Source organism: Benincasa hispida, chromosome 5 (assembly GCF_027475165.1).
Source record: "Benincasa hispida cultivar pf3 chromosome 5, pf3_genome.v1.1, whole genome shotgun sequence".
Taxonomy (NCBI): Eukaryota; Viridiplantae; Streptophyta; class Magnoliopsida; order Cucurbitales; family Cucurbitaceae; genus Benincasa; species Benincasa hispida.
In genome coordinates, this window is record NC_143482.1 from 39,776,016 (window position 1) to 39,797,325 (window position 21,310).

Sequence of the window (21,310 nt, forward strand, 5' to 3'; positions counted from 1 at the left end):
TCATCTTCCATTTCTATGCTTCTCTTTCTTCTTTTTCCTTCCCGGATGGAACCTCGCGTCGGCAATAAGTTTCACCTTAGCCAGAAGAACGGTAGTGGCTCCTTCGGGGAGATCTATCTTGGTTCGGCAATAACTAGAAACACTCTCTTGTTTGCTTGTTGTGCAAAAGAGGTGACAACAAAAGCATAAGTCAACATGGTCATGTATGATAAGGCTTTGGTTAAGCATTTGCAGAAAGAGTTGTGAGATTGAGAGTGAATTGAGGACCCCTACCCCTATTTCATCCAGTTCTGAATATGCAGCCCTAGTTAAAAAGAAAGATCTTCAAATTGAGAAGGTTGTATATTCTACCCAAATTCATGCTCATGAAATATGCTTGAATTAATTTGAAGTTCTAAATTTTATATTTTTGCTGTGGTTTGCCATGATCTAAAATTTATTTGTGTCATTATGAGGAGAGGAGACGTAAACACTTTGCAGTGTCTTTTCTTTCCTTCTGAAAATTAAAGAAAAATATTGAGATATTCTTTATTATGTTCTACAAAAACATAGACTAACACCTTGCTCAATGACTTGAATGTTGGGAAGAAATGGCTATGCCAATTTATCTTAGATAATCTAGAAGAGTTGAAGAACTGGAAGTTCGAGACAAGAGTTGCACCACTACCAAACTCTGGAGAGGTTATGAGATCAAAGCAACAGAAAACTCAGTTCTTGTTGAAATTAGGATTGGAAGAAAACTCGACTAAGATGAAAAAAGTGTGAAACCCAGATTTTCATTTTCCCTACTTAAGAAGGTGGTCAAGGGAATTAACTAAGTGAAAGTTAAATCCTATATTGAAGTGAAGGAAATTTCTAAGTGTTTAAATAAAGATTGTTTAGTAGCTTTGAGATAAGCCTTAACTAGTAAAAATTTGGCTAAGTATAAGTCATGCGTTGGAAGCTAGAAAATTGACTAAGTGTTGTTCCATGCATTGGCCTTGTTCATTTAGAGGTTATTTGGGGTATTGAAGAAAGCCAAAGTGTGGCTAAGAGAAACGCATGCGGCAGCCAATGTCTTAAGAGGTTAGAAAACGCATGCAGCAGCCTCAAGTTGCACGGACAAGGGCGCTGGACGTTGGATGCAGCGATGGATGCGCACGCAATGATTGTGTATGCGGTGATGTTACGCGAGGGCATGCTATGCGAGGGCATGCAGTGATGTGACGCGAGGGCATGTGGCGATACTGCACGATGGCATGCGGCAATACTATGCGTTGGTGCTATGCGAAAACGCTATGCGTCGATGCTATGCGGCAACACTATGCGTTGATGTTATGCAGCAACGCTATGCGTTGGTGTTATGCGGCCGAAAGAATGCGTTGGTAGTATGGGGAAACAATGTTAGACGATGAACTATGCAGCGATGAGACGAGCCATGGTGGACGCATAGTGGAACGACTTGCGTTGCTAAGGCTTGCGGTAATCAGGGTTATGAGGTTGGTTGCGTTGGTCACAATGGATGTGTTAGCAAGAACCTAGGCGAAGGTGAGCTATGCCTTGAGGTGTTGAGTTGAGAACCAAGTCGACCCAAAGGTTGTTATGCGTTGGTGATGTGCTATAAGCCAAGGACATCCGAGGCATGTGGACGCATGCGCTAATTGGTGGTGTCCAGACATAGGAATGTTGCGGCAATTGGATGGGCGCATTTGTGGCTAGATGATTGCATATGAGGATGGATGGACGCATTTAAGAACGTCATTCGGACATGTGGCTTATTAGGAAGAAGTCTTAGGCCTTAAGTAAATGAGGTGGATGCACAAGAAGACATGCAAAATCGAAGGCTATGCGTTGGTAAAAGGGGAGCAAGACACCTTGGATTACGATGACACAAGATTGCGTTAATAGTTTAAGGAAAGGACACTTGGACATGCGGCCAAGTAGGAGGTGTTGGCCTTAGAGAGATCTTGGACGCCTATAAATAGGGCCAAAGACTTCAGATGATAACTCAAATCCTCTTCAAAGGACATTCAGAAGAGTGTATGAAGGCTGATTGGGAGAAGACTATGCGTTGGTAGCAAGACCGTACGTCGGACATGAAGTTCCAAGAGAAGGAGATGCTGTTGGACAGGAAAGTCTGGAAGTAGCATCAACTTGGGACGAAGAGTTCTCCCAGAATACTCGTGCGTTTGGAGTGATTCCAAAGCCATCTGAAAGCTAAAAGAGTCTCGTTTTCAGGGTAGGGTTTCCGGAAAACGCCAAGGAATCGGGCTGGAGAATGAGAAAAGGCCAGAAAGGTTGAGCTGTCGGGTAAGCTTAGGCCAGTCTTGATGTTTTGAAGATTCCGGCCAAACCACGAAGAGTTCTGAGCGAAGATTTTTTGGTAAGCTTACTGAGACATTTTAGAACATATTTGTAGAAGAAAGTAACTCGACAAAAATCCTAGAACTATGAGTAATCTTAGCTTTAAGTTGAATATGGAATTTAAGGTTTAAAATAGGAGCCCGGGAAGATCGAGGAACTTTTAAGAGAAAGATTCCTATCCTTACCAAGGTGAGTGGTACTTTCCTTTAAGTCTTAAAACATATCTTTTAGAGTAAATTGTATATACTTATGTTATGAATGAGTACCCAACATATGAATGAGATTATGTGATCGGGATGGTCAGAGGGTCAATAGACCTAGTTCCTGAGCACGAAAGTAAAACCTAATGGGATGGTCAAGGGACCGAGAGGTCTAGTTGCTGAGCCTGTGGAAGGAACCTCATATGGGATGGTCAAAGGGCCGACGGGCCTAGCTTCTGAGCCCATGCCCGGGGAGCTATGTGCACATAGAAGACATTGGGAACAAAAGGGAACTTAGAAGAGTAAGCGTTCATGTTTAATATTACTTAACTATCTACCGTGTGTGTAGGTAGAGAATAGACTCATTCTAAGTAGTTATCAGTTTAGCTATCTATCGTGTGTAGATAGAGTTGAGAACAGACTCATTCAAGGCTGAGGTTTGAATGTAATCTCGTATTTATTATATGCTTGTTATTTATGAGTTGAAATAGACTGTAGAAATTGTTTATCACTCACCGTGCTTTGTGAAGCTCATTCTATTATTTCATGTTTTTCGATTGTTGAGGAGTTCCAGGGTGCTGCTAAGGTCAAGGTCTGCCACAAGCCAAAGTTACATTTCCGGAGGATTTTACAGTTGTTGTTGTAAAATTTGAAGAGAGAAATATATTCAGATTCTATGGTGTCTCCAGCTCATTAGACCAATCTTATTTTAACATATTCTTTGTACATATTGATAACCAACTGCTTCATAGTTGTTATACTACATGTTTTCAATAATTCATGGAATTGAGGGCTAATCTGCTGTAAAGTTTGTGTAAAAGTGTGACATTCCATTGAACCAGAGCAACTCTTTTCATGTCCAGGGAAATGACAGTCGAACTTTGAACTGCTGTATCATTTTCACAAATCAACATACTAAATTGTTTGTTGCTCACATTGCTGCCGAAACTTCCCTTCCATTCGAATTCAGTTATTTCCTATTTTTAACCTTTACCTTGTTAATCATTTGCAGGTTTTGGTGGTCCTATTGGGGAAATGTAACACAACATTTTTTTGCTCATTACTCACTATTCGAGCTTCTTTTAACAGAGTACTTACAAATAATGGAAATTTGAGACATTCATTAATCACTAGATCTGAAATCCTCTAGAAGTATATTTCTTTCAAGCCAAATATTCCAGAGAATAGTGGCAATGAGATTGCTCCATAGAAATAGTCTTTGTGTTCATCTTGAGCTGCAGAAAGTATTTAAATAAGGAGGGCATCAATTGTGGGAAATGTGTATTAACATCTTGATGTAGACGATCCCATAAAGTACTGGAATACCTCCAAGATGTTTAGACACATTTAAATAATAATATGTTTAATTAAAGTATGGACTATGTATGTGGATTAATAATTTATCACATTGGCTTATTTTATTATATTGGGCCCGTGATCTAATTAATTAAGATCCTGGATTCCTAATTAACTATGGACTAAATTGGTAGAAGTCCATTCCTAGTTAATTAGGGTTTAATGGGAATCCTAAGCAAATTATTATATAAAGAGACCTTAGGGATATGGTCCCCGATATACCAAAACAATAAACACCCAGTCTTTTTTTAATCCCATCTAGAGAGAGATCCCATAAGGGCATTCGAAGTTTTGGTTGAGGAAGACCATTGTCATCCATCATCATCTTGAAGCTATCATCAATTTTACAATGGAATCCAATATGTTACTCTTGACAATTTGATGTGATTGATCCTAAGGTTTATCCATTCAATATAGATATTAAGATTTTTTGTTAACAAGTGGTATCAGAGCATGATTTTCATGTTAAATTGTTGGTTTATATTCGTTTACCATTGATCTTGATATAATTTTCAGTAAACAAATTTAAAGAATTAAAAAAAAAACCACTGATTTGATGAAATTCACGGGAAAAGCTTGTTTTTTTTTTCTTCCTTTCCGTTTCGTGGGTTTCAATCCACCGACAATACATGTTAAAAAAAAAAAAAGAAATTTGGGTTAAAATCAATGGAATTCGGTGTCGTCAGCCATGTTGGAATTTTCGACTGAGGGTGCGCCAGCATGGGTCTCGGTTGAGATCGATTGAAGTTCATTTTTTTCCTCTAAATCATGTCGGTGGTTTTCGGAATTGTTTCCATGGTTATTATTATTAAAATTTATTATTAATTATTAATTGATAATAAATTTAAAATCTAGTTTTTTAAATTGATATTGAAATTAAAATCTAGTTCTTTTTTTTTTTTTTTTTTTTTTTTTTTTTTTTTTTTTTTGATAATTTATTAAATTTAAATTTAGTTTTTAAATTGGTACTTTTGTGGATTTAAAATCTAGATTATCAATTGATGATTTTGTGAATTTGAATCTAAAGTCTGATTGATGATTTAATTTCAAAATTAGATGGATCATATTATGAATTTAGGTTCAATCATGTCGTGGATTCAAGATTAATTAATCATGTTGTGGATTCAAGATTGATTGATAATGTGGTAAATTTAAATTTAAATTTGATTGATATTTTGATGAATTTAACTTTAAATTTGATTGATGATATTTAGCGATATTCACATGTTTATGTTGCTTTGATTGTATTATATATATTCAATTATTAAGTGAATTCTAAAATATAAGATGTGCATATTTCATGAATTTATGCAGATAATTATCGACCAAAAGGAAGATAATTATTTGGAAAAATTGTGGGTGTGCATGTGATGATGAGTATGTGCCAATTATAAGGATTGCTCATGTGAAAAATAGTCGGTGCACATAAAGGCTAGTTTTTTACAGAGTTAATTGTCAGTACTTTGATTACTACATTGAGAGTACCATTTACAGTTGGTGTTTTTTGCCCAAAGGCTGGACATCAATATTGTGCTAGGTATCTTGTTAAAGGAGCCCGGCACATATGTGAAATTATTTTGTTATATTTTAAGTGTGTGCATATGTTTTGATGTTTATTGTTTCAATTGGTCTGACTCAAATATCTGGAAATCTGAGTTCAATCCCTAAGTTGAATGGATCGAATTTCAAAATTTGGAAGGAAAGTCAAGAGATATTTCTCCAGTGTATGGATTTGGACCTTGCATTGATGATCGATAAACCTACTTCTACTGAGGAACAACCAAATACGGCTAATATAGAGAAGCGTGAATGGTCAATCGCACGTGTCTGATGATAATTAGGCATTCCATTCCGTAGTCTTTTCGGAGCTCTATCAAGAAAAGTTAAAATGCCAATAAGTTCCTTGCTCTTATTGAGAAATATTTTGCTAAAAATGAAAAAGAGGAAGAAAGTAGTCGTTTGACTTCTTTAACTTCTATGAGATATAAGGGAAATGAAAATGTAAGGGAGTACATTGTAGAGATGTCCAATCTCGCAGGTAAATTAAAGGCACTTGATATCGAGATAAATGAGAATTTACTCGTGCATCTGGTACTTATCTCTCTTCTTGCACAATTCACTCAGTTTAAGATAAGCTATAATTGTCAGAAGGATAAATGGAGTATTAATGAGCTTATCTCAAAATGTGTGCAAGAAGAAGATAAGATTAAGAGAGAAAGGACAGAAAGTGCTCACTTGGTAACAGGCTCTCGTGATAAGAAGAAAATGAAATTTGTGGATGCTAGCAGAATAAAACCAAGAAAAAAAGCTACTGAAAACCCTTGTTTTTTCTATAAAATGAAAGGTCACTTCAAGAAAGATTGTCCCAAGTACGCCAAGTTGCATGTAAAGAAGAGTAAACTTCTTACTTCGGTTTGTTCTGAAGTTAATTTAGCTTCCGTACCTATAGATATTTGGTGGGTAGATTCTGGTGCTATTACTCACATAAGTATATCAATGCAGGGTTGCCTATGGAGCCGACCGCCAAGTGATGCTGAAAGATTCATCTATGTGGGCGATGGCAAAGTAGTTCCAGTTAAAGCTATTGGGAATTTTAGATTACTTTTAAAAACTAGTTGTTATTTGGATCTAAATGAGACTTTTGTTATACCGTCATTTAGATGGAATTTAGTTTCTATTTCCAGTTTGGATAAATTTGGTTTTTCGTTTTCTTTTGGAAATAATAAAGTTAGTATTTTTCAAGATTCTAACCTTTTTGCTACTAATTCTCTAATTGATAGTCTATAGATGCTTAATTTGTTTGCTTCATTTAACAATATCTTGTTATCTAATTCATGTCGTACAAAACGTAAATTAAATGAGGATTCCGCTAGCTAATTGCATAAGCGTTTAGGTCACATCTCTAAACAGAGAATTCAAAGACTTGCGTTAGATGAGATTCTTGATTCCCTTTATTTAAGTAACTTCAACATTTGTGTGGAATGTATTAAGGGGAAAGAGATAAACATAAGAAAATTAGATTCCAGCAGATGCTCAGACATCTTAGAACTAATACATACAAACATTTGTGTTCCATTTTCTATGGCCTCTTGGAATGGACAACAATATTTTATTACGTTCATAGACGACTATTCAAGATTTGGGTACCCTATATTTAATTAATGGGAAGTATCAATCTTTAAATATTTTCAAGTCTTTCAAAGCTAAAGTTGAACTTCAACTTGGAAAGAAAATTAAGGCTGTTAAATCTGCTCGTTGTGGTGAATATTACGGTAGATATGATGGATCAGGTAGACAACGTCCAGGGCCCTTTACTAAATACCTAAAGGAATGTAGAATCGTCCTACAATACACTATACCGGACAAACCCAACATGAATGGTATAGCAAAAAGGTGAAATAGAACACTTAAGGATATGGTAAGAAGTATGATTAGTCATTCTTCTCTACCAGAATCCCTCTAGGGTGAGGTAGTAAAGATTGCAGCATATATCCTTAATAGGGTACCTAGTAAAGCAGTAGCTAAAACCCACACCATTCATGTTGGGTTTGCCTGACATAGTGTATTGGGGAACGATTCCACATTTCTCTAGGTATTTAACAAAGGGCACAGGACGTTGTTCACCTGATCCATCATATCTACCGTAATATTCACCATCACGATCAGATTTGACAGTCTTAATTTTCTTTCCAAGTTGAAGTTCAACTTCAGCTTTGAAAGACTTGAAAACGTTTAAAGATTGATATTTCTCATGAGTTAAATATAGGTACCTATATCTTGAATAGTTGTCTATGAACGTAATAAAATATTGTTGTCCATTCCAAGAGGGCGTAGGGAATGGACCACAAATGTTTGTATGTATTACTTTAACAAGATAATTTCACATATGTGGTGGGCCCCTTTAACAAGATACCTAACACAACATTGATGTCCAGCCCTTGGGCAAAAAACACCAACCATAAATGGTACTCTCAACGTAGTAATCAAAGTACTGACAATTTACTCTGTAAAAGAACTAGCCTTTCTTTGGACCGACTATTTTTCACATGAGCAATCCTTATAATTGTCACATACTTATGACCACATGCATACCCACAATTTTGCCAAATAATTATCTTTCTTTTGGCAGATAATTATCTGCATAAATTCATTAATATGCACATCTTATATTTTAAAATTAAATTAATCTAGATAACAGAGGCTACTTTGGTAACATATTATTTTGACCAATCCAATCTAAAACATAAGACACGATAATATAACAATATTATTGTACAAAAATAAAGGAGGAAGAACATCAAATAGTCTTTACCAATATTCACTTAATAATTGCATATATATAATACAATAAAAGCAATTTAAACATGTGAATATCACCAAATATCATCAATCAAATTTAAATTTACAACATTATCAATCAATCTTGAATCCACAACATGATTAACTAATCTTGAATCCACGACGTGATTGAACCTGAATTCATAATATGATCAATCTAATTTTGAAATTGAATCAATCAAACATTAGATTAAAATTCACAAAATCATTGATTGATAATCTAGATTTTAAATCCACAAAAGTACCAATTTAAAAACTAGATATAAATTTAATAAATTATCAAACCTAAAAAAAAAAACTAGATTTTAATTTCAATATCAATTTTAAAAACTAGATTTTAAATTTATTATCAATTAATTATTAATAATAAATTTTAATATAATAACCATGGAGATAATTCCGAAAACCACCGACATGATTTGGAGGGAAAAAATGAACTTCAATCGATCTCAACCGAGACCCATGCTGGCGCACCCTTAGTCGGAAATTCCACCATAGCTGACGACACTGAATTTTATTGAATTATGGTTGACGACACCGGCATGATAATTCAAAAAACCACCGGCATGATTTATGGTTGGAGCTTTACTCTAACTCTCTTTATACAAATACTCTGGTTTGTTTGAATGTATCTTTTTGGGGGAGTTGCATGAATAGTCATTTTATAATAAATATTAGAGTTTATGTAAGAAGATAAAAGTTTTGCAAATATAGATTTTTTATATTAAAGATTTAGGCCCAGAAAAAGGAAAAGACTAAAATGGACATGGCCCATATAAAACTATTTGGCCAACCTTATTTCAACCCTTCATCTTCTTCCGTGGAAAACTGCGGAAAACAATTCTTTCCGGAAAACACTTCCAACCTTTCGATTTCGACAGTGTCGTCTTCTTCCTCTCCGACAGTGCCGTCTTCTTCCTCATCGATTTCGTTCCAAACTTCAAAAGGTTTTTTGTTCTTCTTCATTTCTTCGTTTCTTCTTTTTTCCTTTCTTCATCTCTTCATCGCTGATAGCAAAAATTTGAAAACGTAGGCCTTCATTCTTCTTCTATTGACAGTTTATATAAGAAGATAAATAGTTATTTCAAATTAGGACTACATGCATTCTCCATCTTTTTTAGGTGTGTCATTCAGTGTTTTATTATGCATTTTATTCACAGTGTAGCCATCACAGTGTAGTCATCACAGCGTAGTCATCATAGACTAATAGTCATAAAAATGTTGATTATGTGAAGATTGTTTGTTGATAGTTATTGATAGTTGTTGATATGTTGATTGTGATTTGCTGATTTTTCGAGGAATATGTTGATAGTTTATTGTTGACTGTGTTTGATTGCTAATTATGTGTAGATTATTGTACTGTGTTTCGTTGTGATTTGTTGATGTTTCGGTGAATACTATGCTAATTTGATCATTTATTAGTGATAGAAGTTATCACTGATGCTTCAAGGAATTTGTGGATAATTCATTGATAGTTTGTTGATAGAATGTGAAGTTTATTTCTTAATATTTGTTGATATGCTGATTGAGATTTGCTAATTTTTCGGTGAATATATTAAGAGTTTATTGTTGGTTGTGTTTGATTGCTAATTATGTGAAGTTTATTGTACTTTGTTTGATTGTGATTTGCTGATGTTTCAGTGAATATTATGCTAATTTAGTTATTTCTTAGTGTTAGAAGTTATCACTGATGCTTCAGGGAATATGTTGACAGTTCATTGATAGTTTGTTAATGGATTTATCTATCAACAAACTATCATTGATGCTAATTTAGTTTCCTGTACTGTGATTTGATGATTGTTTATTTATAGGAAAACTATCTATCACAATTATTGCTATCAGTGATACTCTTTTATTGCTATCACTTATAGTATCTATCACTGATAGTATCACTAGAGTATAATAATAGGAGAATGTAATTGATAGAATCTTTAAGTGATATCTCTAATAGGATACTATCAATGATATGAATTTAATGGTTCCACATATTTGTTTTTAGGATAAATGGAGAAAGGAAATAGAAAATCATTGGAAGGATCAACATCTGGAAAAAAACACAAGAAGATCAAGGTCCACAATCTAATGATATTTTATAAATTTATATAGATTTGTGGTTGCTTTTTTCTTACATTTAGTTTATTTTTATATATACAGGAAAATGTATTAATTGTTCTAGAAAGTGAATGGACAAACCCATTAAAAGTCAACGCCTTCAAAAGTTTAGAAGTCCTGTCTAACATAGGAAAATTAGATGAGTCATCACTCCAACTATTTAGAAAATGTCCTTTTGGGCACTTCTTAGATATTAAAATGAAAAGGGTAACCAACCAACTCATATCACACCTAATTAGAAGGCAATACAAAACTACCAAACAAAATATCTTCGCCTTTAATTTAGAAGAACATATTTCAGAATTCGACCTCAAGGATTTTTGTTTAGTAACAGGTTTAAATTGTGATGATTACCCTATAGATGGTATCTATAGTGAACATGAATCAATAGATAGCACAATTAGGAACTTCTTTTTCAAGACAAATACGAAAATTATAAGAAGAGAGCTCTAACCTACTTTTAATTTGTTAGATTCTGATGCCAATATACTCATTGATATAAAGGTCAAACTTGCACACTTGTATTTTCTAGAAAGCTTCCTAATTCCTACACAAGGACATAACAAAGTAAGTTGGAAGCATCTAAAAATGTTGGATGATGAAGAAAAGTTTAGATCTTATCCATGGGGTAGGGTTTCCTTTGAACTACCTGTAGAGTTTTTTAAGAAGGTTGTCATCAATAAGCCATCTTCCATTTTCATCCAATGACTTCCACTTGCTTTGGTATATTGGGCTTTTGAAATTATACCAAGATTATCCAATCCCACTATTGGATTTCCACGAAGAATAAAAAGTGATGGACCTAGACTTACTCAATGGGAATCTCAAGAACCTAATGATTGGCAACACATCAACAACAATTTTTTCAAAGCCACTGGTGTAAGTCTTTTATCATTATTATTTCCTTTATTTATATATATTATTATCATACTATCAAATGATAGAATCTATAACTGATGTTTCAACTTTTATGACATAGAAGATACCACTATCAGTGATAACTTCTATCAGTCATTTGTAACTATTGTGATATCTTCTATCATTGATAGCATGTTATTGTAGATAGAAGCAATCTATGATAGCTTGAAATCAGTGATTGTTTCTATAAACATGTTGTATCACTAACATCTTTATTAAACTTTTAGTTTACTGTTGCTTCATTGGTTCCAACTGAACAAGAATTACAATCAAATTATTATGGTTATTTTGCGGAGTTGGAAACAAAGGAGATGGATATTGAAAAAGAAAAAGAAGGAAAACAAATGTCAACTGGGAGAAGAATTGCATCATTACAAGAAGGAATTGAATAATTAAAAAGAGGACAAGAAGATATTAAAAAGGACATCCATGAAAAGCGCAAGGAGATTCTTGACAAATTGGGCCACATGAAAGAAGCTATCAGTGATAAACTTCCACAAAAAGAAGAAGGTGGTGAAAAGTTATCTCAAGAATCTCTTGAGAAGAACAAAGCACCATCATCTAGTTTGAAGCTTTTAGATGCAAGTTTGGAAGTTCTAGAGGTTAAACTTATGATTTTCTTTTTCTGTAAAGAAGTACAATAACATAAATGATATATGCATGCAGGCTGAAGTTTAAACTGCTAAGGACAAGGAGGCTCAAGAAAAGGGTGTTCAAGAGAATGACCAGCAAGAATAATTGCAAGATGATCCTGAAGATGAAGAGGAAGATCAAGAAGAAAAAAGGGATAAAGATAAAGAAGAGGAAAAGAATGTAGATAAAGAAGATATGACGAAAAAGAAGGTAAGTATTGATTGATTGATGATTTTAATTATAAGATTAGCATGCTATCAGTGATATCTGAAATCACTGATAACCAATTATCAGTGATAACATGCTATCATTGATAGTTTGTTATCAGTGATAGTATAAATAATAGGAAGCTTTATTTACTTGACTGATACTGATAGCACATTGATAGATGTCATGTTATATTTGATTTCATGATTTTAGGTTATTAAAAAGACTCTTAAAAAGAGTCCAAAAAAATATAGACCAAAGGTTGTCGTCGAAAATATGGAGGACAACAAGAGACCAAAAAGACAAGTGAAACCAACCAAGAAAATTTTGGAGAACGCAAAAAGAAAAAGAAAGAAAAAAAGGTCTCTCCAAATGTGTCTACCAAGGTGTCTCCAAGCAAAGCTACAAGGCATTCTCCAAGGTGGAATGACGACACTCCAAGCTTTGATCTCAAAAAATATGACAACTTTGATTGACAATAGATAGACTTGTTTATTGACAATAGATAGACTTCTGTTTGACAATGATGATTGCTTTTTTTTTTTTTTCAAATAGATAGGCTTCTGTGATAGTTAGATAGTGATTGTTATGCTTTTGAAAATTAGATTGTTATTTTACAAGATCAGTGATAGTTAGATTCGAAATTAGATTGGAAATTATTTTGGACAATAAACAGTGATTGTTATGCTTTTGGAAATTACATTGTTATTTTACAAGATCAATGATAGTTAGATTGAATCAATATGAATCCTTTGTAAATATGATTGCTATAGTTGCAACTTTCAATATATTTTAGTGTTCTTCAACAGGTTGTTGGGTTGATCAAACTTTAAACACAAGTTTTCTACAAAAATGTTATCTTTTAGTATAGTTATTTAACAAAAGAAGTTTTGATGCTTTTGAATTCATTGTATTAATTGCTGATAGAAGCTATTTTGGAGCTATTTAACAATAGGTTGTTGGGTTGATCAAACTTTAAACACAAGTTGCACAGCTTCTATCACTGATAGTATGATATCAGTAACAGACATGCTATCAGTGATAGAATCTATTATTGATGGATTTTCTGTAAAAATGCTTATCTTTTAGTATAGTTATTTAACAAAAGAAGTTTTGATGCTTTTGAACTCATTGTATTAATTGCTGACAGAAGCTATTTTGGAGCTATTTAACAACAGGTTGTTGGGTTGATCAAACTTTAAACACAAGTTGCACAGCTTCTATCACTGATAGTATGGTATCAGTAATAAACATGTTATCAGTGATAGAATCTATCATTGATGGATTTTCTGCAAAAATGCTTATGTTTTAGTACAGTTATTTAACAAAAGAAGTTTTGATGCTTTTGAATTCATTGTATTAATTGTGACAGAAGCTATTACAGATAGCTTGATAACATTTCTTTCAATTGTTGTGGCTAAAGGAAAACGAAAGTTTCATAAATAAAAGCATCATATTGACTAAAGAATGGATATATCAACAACAAAGTTCTTTCCACTGACAAAGCATTAGTAACAAGGTCTCTAATATATTGATGACAAACATCAATAACAAATTGTCTCACTATCTAATGATTAAATTGATGACAACAAGCAACAACTACAATCTAATTGATAAATTGGTGAAAAACATCGGCTGTCTCACTATCATTGATAAATTGATGACAAACACAATTACAAAACAAGCTTCTTCATTAAACAACTGGTGGTAATTTGCATGTCCTACAATTATGGCCACGACAATGACATTGACTGCACTTCGAGCTCCTTTTCTTTTCACCGATTGATAATATTCATTGTTTACGTGGTCGTCCAGTCGAACGTTTAACTATTCGAGGTAATACATTCACACCAACATCAATAGATCTCCAATCAGAATGATTTCCAATAGGATAAACTGATCCTATGATAACAATGTATTTGAAAAATAGTAGTCTGACACAAAAGCATATATATCTAAATTTAGCCAACGAATAACAACGCAAGCATGAGCACAAGAAATCTCCAACAAATCCCAAACACGACAATTTCACGATTTATAGGCCAAATTTACCAAAAAGTGATTGTCTCCGTCAACTACTTTATATTCTTCATTGTTAATAGGATTAAATATTTTCAAGCTATCAGTGAAAACAAAAAATATCAATGAAAACACAAACTATCAGTGATAGCTTCTATCACTTATAACATGTTATCAATGACAGAAGCTATCACTGATAACATATTATTAATGATATTTTCTAATACTTAAGGTATTTGTATCTTGAAGCTTCTTGACTGACTGTGTTGCTCTCGCAACTCAGACTCGGCCCAACTAGTCAAAACAGTCTTCATGCATAATGTTGATTGATTTTTTTCATAAAACCAATTTTGAAGTATTTCTCTAATATAATCAAGTAATGATGCAACAGGGAACTCCCTAGACTCTTTCAAAATATTATTCAAGTACTTTGAAATATTAGTAGTCATCATATTATACCTTCTTCTCCTAGAATGCGCACATGTCCACTTCTCAAAACCAACTTTACTGAGATATTCCCGAATTGTAGGATATATTGATTCCATCCATTTCATATAAAACTCGAACTTATCAATTGTATAAGCTTTTGCACAACTATAATATATGTCATCAATTAAAGAATCCTTATAAATCAACTTCATATTTTGCAAAAGGTGTCGTAGACAAATACAATACTCAACATTTGGAAAAACATTCATAACACCTTTTAGAATGCTAAAATGCCAATCAGAAATAATGACTAATCAATCTCGTTCACCAAAACTTTTCTTTAAATTCTCAAAAAACCATCTCCAGGATGCATCATTTTTAGAGTCAACAATACTAAAAGCAAAAGAAAAAATCTGATTGTTACCGTCAATTGTTGAAGCCGTCAAAAGAGTTTCAACATATTTACATTTCAAGAACGTCCCATCAACTGATATATTAGGCCTACAATGTTTCTAACCCTCAATTAATGCTCCAATAGCCATATAACAATACTTAAAATGTCCATTTATGTCAGCTTCATAGGCAGTGAATGTACCTAAAAGAAGAAAATAAATAACTAAGCTAGATTATAAAAGGTATATAATTGATTGATGCCTACTACCAATAGCTTCTATCACTGGTTGCAGTCCATCACCAATAGCTTCCATTATTTTCATGTTATCAGTGATAGACTCCAACCAGGGATAGAAGCTATCATTGATAGATCATATAATAAGTCAGAAACAAGAAACCTAGATTTTTTTCTCCTAACTTCATCAAAAACTTTGGAATCAACGCATATGATTCACGTTCATCGCCTTTCATAGACTTCATTATTTGCTCTTTTGCCCTCTATGCTTTATAATAGCTAATAGTTACTCTAAATTCCTTGCGGACTTTATTCACAATATCACTAGGAGTTGAGGTATGAGAAGAACTAAATCTAAATCAATTCTTAAACATTTAGCTATTAAGGACGAAGAAGCTTGCCTATGACAAGTTTGAATACTTTTTATAGAACACATGAATATCAATAAACTTCCTAAGCATCCACAAAACACTCCGCTTGCAACGGGATGCCCTCACATACCATTGACAACCATCTTGAACACATTGAAACACAATTACTCTTGAATTTGACGTTATAGTCTTAAATTCAAAATTCTTCTTAACCTCTATCAAGTAAAAACAATTTGATAAAACCTCTTTACTAGCAAACATATCTTTTTCTTTCAAATCACGTGCAATATGTATATGCATAATCACTTGAAAATCACCATCATCAATCATAGGTTTAGAAGAAGGAACAGTAGACAAATAATTCTCAGCTCCACTAGAAACAACATTAGAAGGCACTTCCAAACATGAACTACTGGCATGAGCAACCAAAGGATGTCGTATTTTGTGTTCCTTAACTAAAGCCAAAAACCAAGCTATATCCTTATCTTCACGAATTTGAACTACATTTTGAACCTCATTCATAAAAAAACTAATAAAACTGAAAGTTCTATAGAAGAAGTAGACACATCCAAACAAATCTCCTTAACTATTAAACCCATAAAATCTTCAAAAATCATTAGATCATCTACTAAAACTCCAGTAAATTTGTAATTCACATAATAGTGTTTTTCATTCCATATTCCACTATGAAAAAAAACTATTGGAATAGCCATGTTTTAAAATTCATGCAAAAGCAAAACAAAAATTCTTGAATAACAATATCAATAGTTCTAATATCAATCAAAAGCAAATATAAATCTATCAATATCATTGATAACAGTCTAAAACTAGACATGTCTTTCAATGGATATCAATAAAAAATAATGAACAAATAAAAAATGATAGCAATCACATATATTCTATCAGTGTTAGACATTATCAATGATAGCCACTGATATTTTCTAATTGATGATAGTAGCTTCTAAACCCTAAGTTAATACATTGTAGCAGAAAATCATAAATGACAAATAAAAAGCCAAGGTAGTTGTAATATCAAACCTAAAAATATCAAACATCAAAGTACACTGATATGTTTATAGAAAGAATATACAATATCAAATGAAAAAGTGAAAAATGCAAGCTCTAACTTAATTAATCAATCAAAACTCAAAATATCAAAGAAAAAGTAAACAACGCAATGAACAAAGCATTGGTTCTAGGAGTATGAAAAGTTTATTTAATTTTCTAGAGAAGTATATCCTAGGTCATTAATTAGGAACATCTAATATTTTCTTCTGACACCTATAAATAGAGGTTGTTCTCCATCGTCCCTTAAAATCAAGCAAAATGTCAAAGCACTAAATAGAAGATGTTTCTCCATAATTCTTTTCATTTTGGATTCTATCCTAAATAGAAGTCTAAATTTAAAATGAAACGAAGGTAAAGCAACTTGAAAGAACAACATTTTAGAATTCAATTGAAAATATTTAATAAATAATTCAAAAAATATTTGTGTTATACATACAATACCAATGTATCAAGCTAGCATCACAGATTATAAAACAATTCAAGATCATAACCTGGAAAAAATTATGGTCTTGATAAAAAGTAATACAAAATTCACTACGGGCTTGACCCCTGTTATTTTGTGATCATTTAATTTGCAAGTTTAGTAAGGAAGTTGGTCAGGATAGCCGCCGGGAGGATAATAGTTGCAAATGGTGAAAATATAGTTGTTGTTGCATTTAACTTCCGCGCAACCAATCGATGTCGTGTCCTTCCACACGACTTGAAGGAAATGGCCACACTCTTCCTCGACGCACTTGTTTGCTTGGTGGTTGTAAAACTTCTTCTCACTTGCCCAATAGTTCACGGTCAATTCTGCTGTTGTCGTCTCGAATGCTTCGGCCAAGTTTTCACCATAAGGTCCCATAGAATGCTCCATCTCGCAGGTAGCGATCCTAGTTTCCGCGTATTTTTGAGCATATTCTGCCAAAGTTTTGTTCCAAGTGACCGGCCCGACACCATACTCAGCACGAATGGCATTGTGGGCATCGACGAAGTCCTGAGGGCTGCTTTTCGCAACCGTGGGAGATATTGGAGCTAAGATTAGGGATAATCCCACACAACAAAATGCAAAGAGAGAGATGATAGAAGATGCCATTTTAAGATTTGTGGCTTTTTCTAAAGGAAGATTAGTTGAAGGATTGGTCGAGAAGATTTGTGTTTTGTTTAGGGTATTTATACCAAGAGGATCAAATCATTTGGTTCTATTTCAGTGAGTTGTTTTGTTGGGATGTAAATACAACAAGAGATAAAAGTGGAGGTACATTGAAATTCCCTAAATTTATGCTAATTGATCAATATTGTGTGGATGGTAAAATAAAAATGGCTAAATCTTTCTTTGTAAAATTAAAGTGATTGATAATTTTACGCTATAAAAATATAAAAGAAAAATTATAAATAAAAAAATCCCAAAAATATTTATACTTTATAGCAAAATGTTTCAAAAGTACAAGTAAAGAGGGCTACTTAGCGAGACCTGGAGCGAGCGCGAGCGGGCGGGAGCGGGAGCGAGAGCCCTTACGATGAAAAGCCTTAAGCAGCGAGCGGGAGCGAGAGCGAGAGCGGGAGCGGGAGCGAGAGCGAGAAAGCTGGAGAGAGCGAGACGGAAGAGAAAATTTGAGAGCGAGAGTGGAGAGAGCGGGATTTCCAGCAAGAAAGCTGGACAGAGTTTGATTTAGGTTTCAAAATGTAACGATTTTACTCTTGAGATTTGAAATTTGTTTTTATTTGATCCATACGTTTCAAGATTTACATTTTTAACCTCGATTTTTTACTAGCTACTTACTTTTTGTATTTGGTGTTAATGTTTATTACTTAATTTAAAAGAATACAAAGAATTACAATTAGTTAAGTTTTACTATCTTTATCTGTATTAAATTTTAAATTCACTTCATAATTATTTTAAATTAATTAATAGACATCAATGCCAATAACTAAAAATGAGCATTTAATGAAAAATTGAGGTTAAAAGTATAAGTCTTGAAATATAGAGACCAAATCGAAACAAAACTTAAATCTCAGTGGTAAAATTGTAACATTTTGAAACCTAGTTAGGGATTTCAAAACTAAAGTCAAAACTTGAGGACTAAAAATGTAACATTTTGAAACTATTTCAAAATTGAGGAAAGAAATATGTATTTTTCCTTAAAATATATCAATGAGTAGAAATTCTTCAGAATGTTGGACAAAATCGATAGATGAAATGATGTAATATCGATCTAGAACCAAAATTTAGACCACCGTATTAATTAAGGTCATCACTACGTCATTATGGATTTCGATTTCTATTTGAAATTCTAAAGAATTTCTCATTCGAGATTAGTTTTGAAACAATAAATATGATAATTGAAGACTAAAATGCAACTTTTGAAAATATATTATTATTATTATTATTATTTGAAGAAAAAAAGTATGTGATTATTTTTTAGACAAAGGGTATGGTCAAAAGGTCATTATTATCACTAATCCAGCCTTATTTTTTTTTGAGTTCGAATTGTATTATATTTTCTAATTTTTCAAACTTAGTTCAAATTTATTCTAATGGGATGATTAGACCTTCATTTATTTAGTTCATCTTTAATATTTTCACAACTACTATTTTACTTTTAGCTGCCAACTTTATAGATTAGAAAGTTAATAAGAGATAGTTATTTTGAAATAGTATTTACTGTAACAAAGATAGTTATTATAATCTTATGGTCTCATCTGCCTCTTAATAGTAAAAGTAACGTAAGAGTGATTTTGAAAGGATTAAAAATACTTTATTATTATTAATAAATAAAAAAAACAAATACATATAAGTATAAGTTGAAGTTTCCAAAATTTAAATAAATAATTTAAAAAGAATCCCTAGTTGAATAATAATCCTCCATCTTTGCCTTTTTCTTCCCTTACTCATTCCCTGCAGCAGCAAACCCCAGAAACCACCTCTCTTTCTTTCTCTCTCCTTCCTATAAAAACACAGACAAGCCCCATTTGAATCTCTGCTTTCTCCTAACAAAAAAATAAAAAGTAAAAAAGCTGATAAAAGTGACAATAAATTTGATAAAAATAAATAAATATTTAAAAAATAATTTTCAGCTGGAGTGTGTTTGTTATTTATTAGCAAAACTCAACGGGCCAAAATTTTGAAACCCTACTCCTCAGACGTTGTACTTCCTCCAAAATTTTGAAACCCTACTCCGATCCCTAAATTTCTGGTAATTGATCAATATTGTGTGAATGGTAAAATAAAAATGGCTAAGTTAATTTTGTTCACAAATTTACACTATAAAATATAGGAAAATTTTGATAAATTGAAAAATCCCAAAAACATTTCCACTTTATAGCAAGTTTCAAAATAGTTTTGAAATTTTTTGTTTTAAAGTGTAAATATTTTTTATATTTAAAAAAGTCCCTAAAATATATTGAATCCATGGTGTATGGGTACTTATAGAGAACTAATCAAATCAGAACTAGTTGCGTTGTACATGTTTCATAACATTGAAAATGAAATAAACATGTATAAGTTAAAAAAAATATATATATATTCAATCTAAATCTCAATCTCGCACAAATATTAAAAAAACACAATTTACGTTAAATGATAAAAATAAAAAAAATGTAACATACCTTAAGGGAAAAAAATGATTTTTTTAAAAATGTTTCCTTTATTTAATGTGTAGTGTGTATATATATATTTAAATCAAATGTGATTTTTTAAAAGCAATTCCTTTTTCAGGAAGTGTATATATATATATATTAAAGGAATGTGAAGTAGATATTCGTTAGACATAAATTGTGCTTTTGTAAGAAAAAATATTTTTTCCTTTAAAATATTAGTTAAAGATAAAATGTGATTTTTTTTTTAAAAAAAATATTTTTTTGATGTGAAATGGATATTAATTAGAGATCAAATGTGATTTTTTTCTATTTTTATTTTAATGATTTGATTATCTTTCTAATTTCAAACTTTGATTTAAATCAATATTTTTATTTTAAATTTCGTGATAATTCTTTCTTATTTTTTAAAAAAGGTTTTTATATTGAATTATTTGATCACCCTTCTAGTGTTAAACTTAAAATTAATTATTATTATTATTTAAAATTTCTTGATAATAATCTCTTAGTTTTTCTTTATTTATTTTGATGAATTGATTATCTTGTTAATTTCAAACTTTGATTTAAACCAAAATTTTTAATACACACACACACACACACACATATATATATATATATATATATATAATGTTGGACGTTCAAGCTACAGGTCCATAAGATCCCGTTGGTAGCTCAATGGATTCATGTTGAGAATCAGTTTTTGGGTTAGTTTGAAGTGTTCAAATTAACTAGAGGAAATTTGATTATATATGATATAATTAAATTGATTCAATTATATGGGATATAATTGATTTCATGTATTAGATACATTAATTGGAGGAATTAATAAAAGAGAAAAAGAACTATGGCTTATATATTGCATGAGATGTGATATTAAAACTATAGGTTATAGTTATTATATTTATTTATAATTAAATCAATTATAAGATAATTGGTTTCGTTTTTTCTCCTAATAACCGACTTAGTGGGAAATTGTAATAAGTTATGGTAACTAGTGGATAAAATGAAAATTATTTTCATTTTTTCATAATCGAACAATATTGAATGCTTATAAAGAAAAAGCTATATAATAGTTTGGGAGAGTAAACAATCATGCATAGAGTTTTTCTATA

The 21,310-nt window shown here is 32.1% G+C and overlaps 1 protein-coding gene across 1 annotated transcript; it reads right to left on the minus strand.

The window, feature by feature from the left end:
- Positions 1-17,202: 17,202 nt before the first annotated feature.
- On the minus strand, positions 17,203-17,697 carry LOC150036132 (basic form of pathogenesis-related protein 1-like). The gene has a single exon (XM_090313573.1). It carries the CDS (start codon positions 17,695-17,697, stop codon positions 17,203-17,205), a length of 495 nt encoding a protein of 164 aa, XP_090169699.1.
- Between the last annotated feature and the right edge of the window lie 3,613 nt (positions 17,698-21,310).

Excerpts from the sequence above, each read along its gene's own strand:
- LOC150036132 (XM_090313573.1), bottom strand. The coding sequence starts at position 17,697 with ATGGCATCTTCTATCATCTCTCTCTTTGCATTTTGTTGTGTGGGATTA.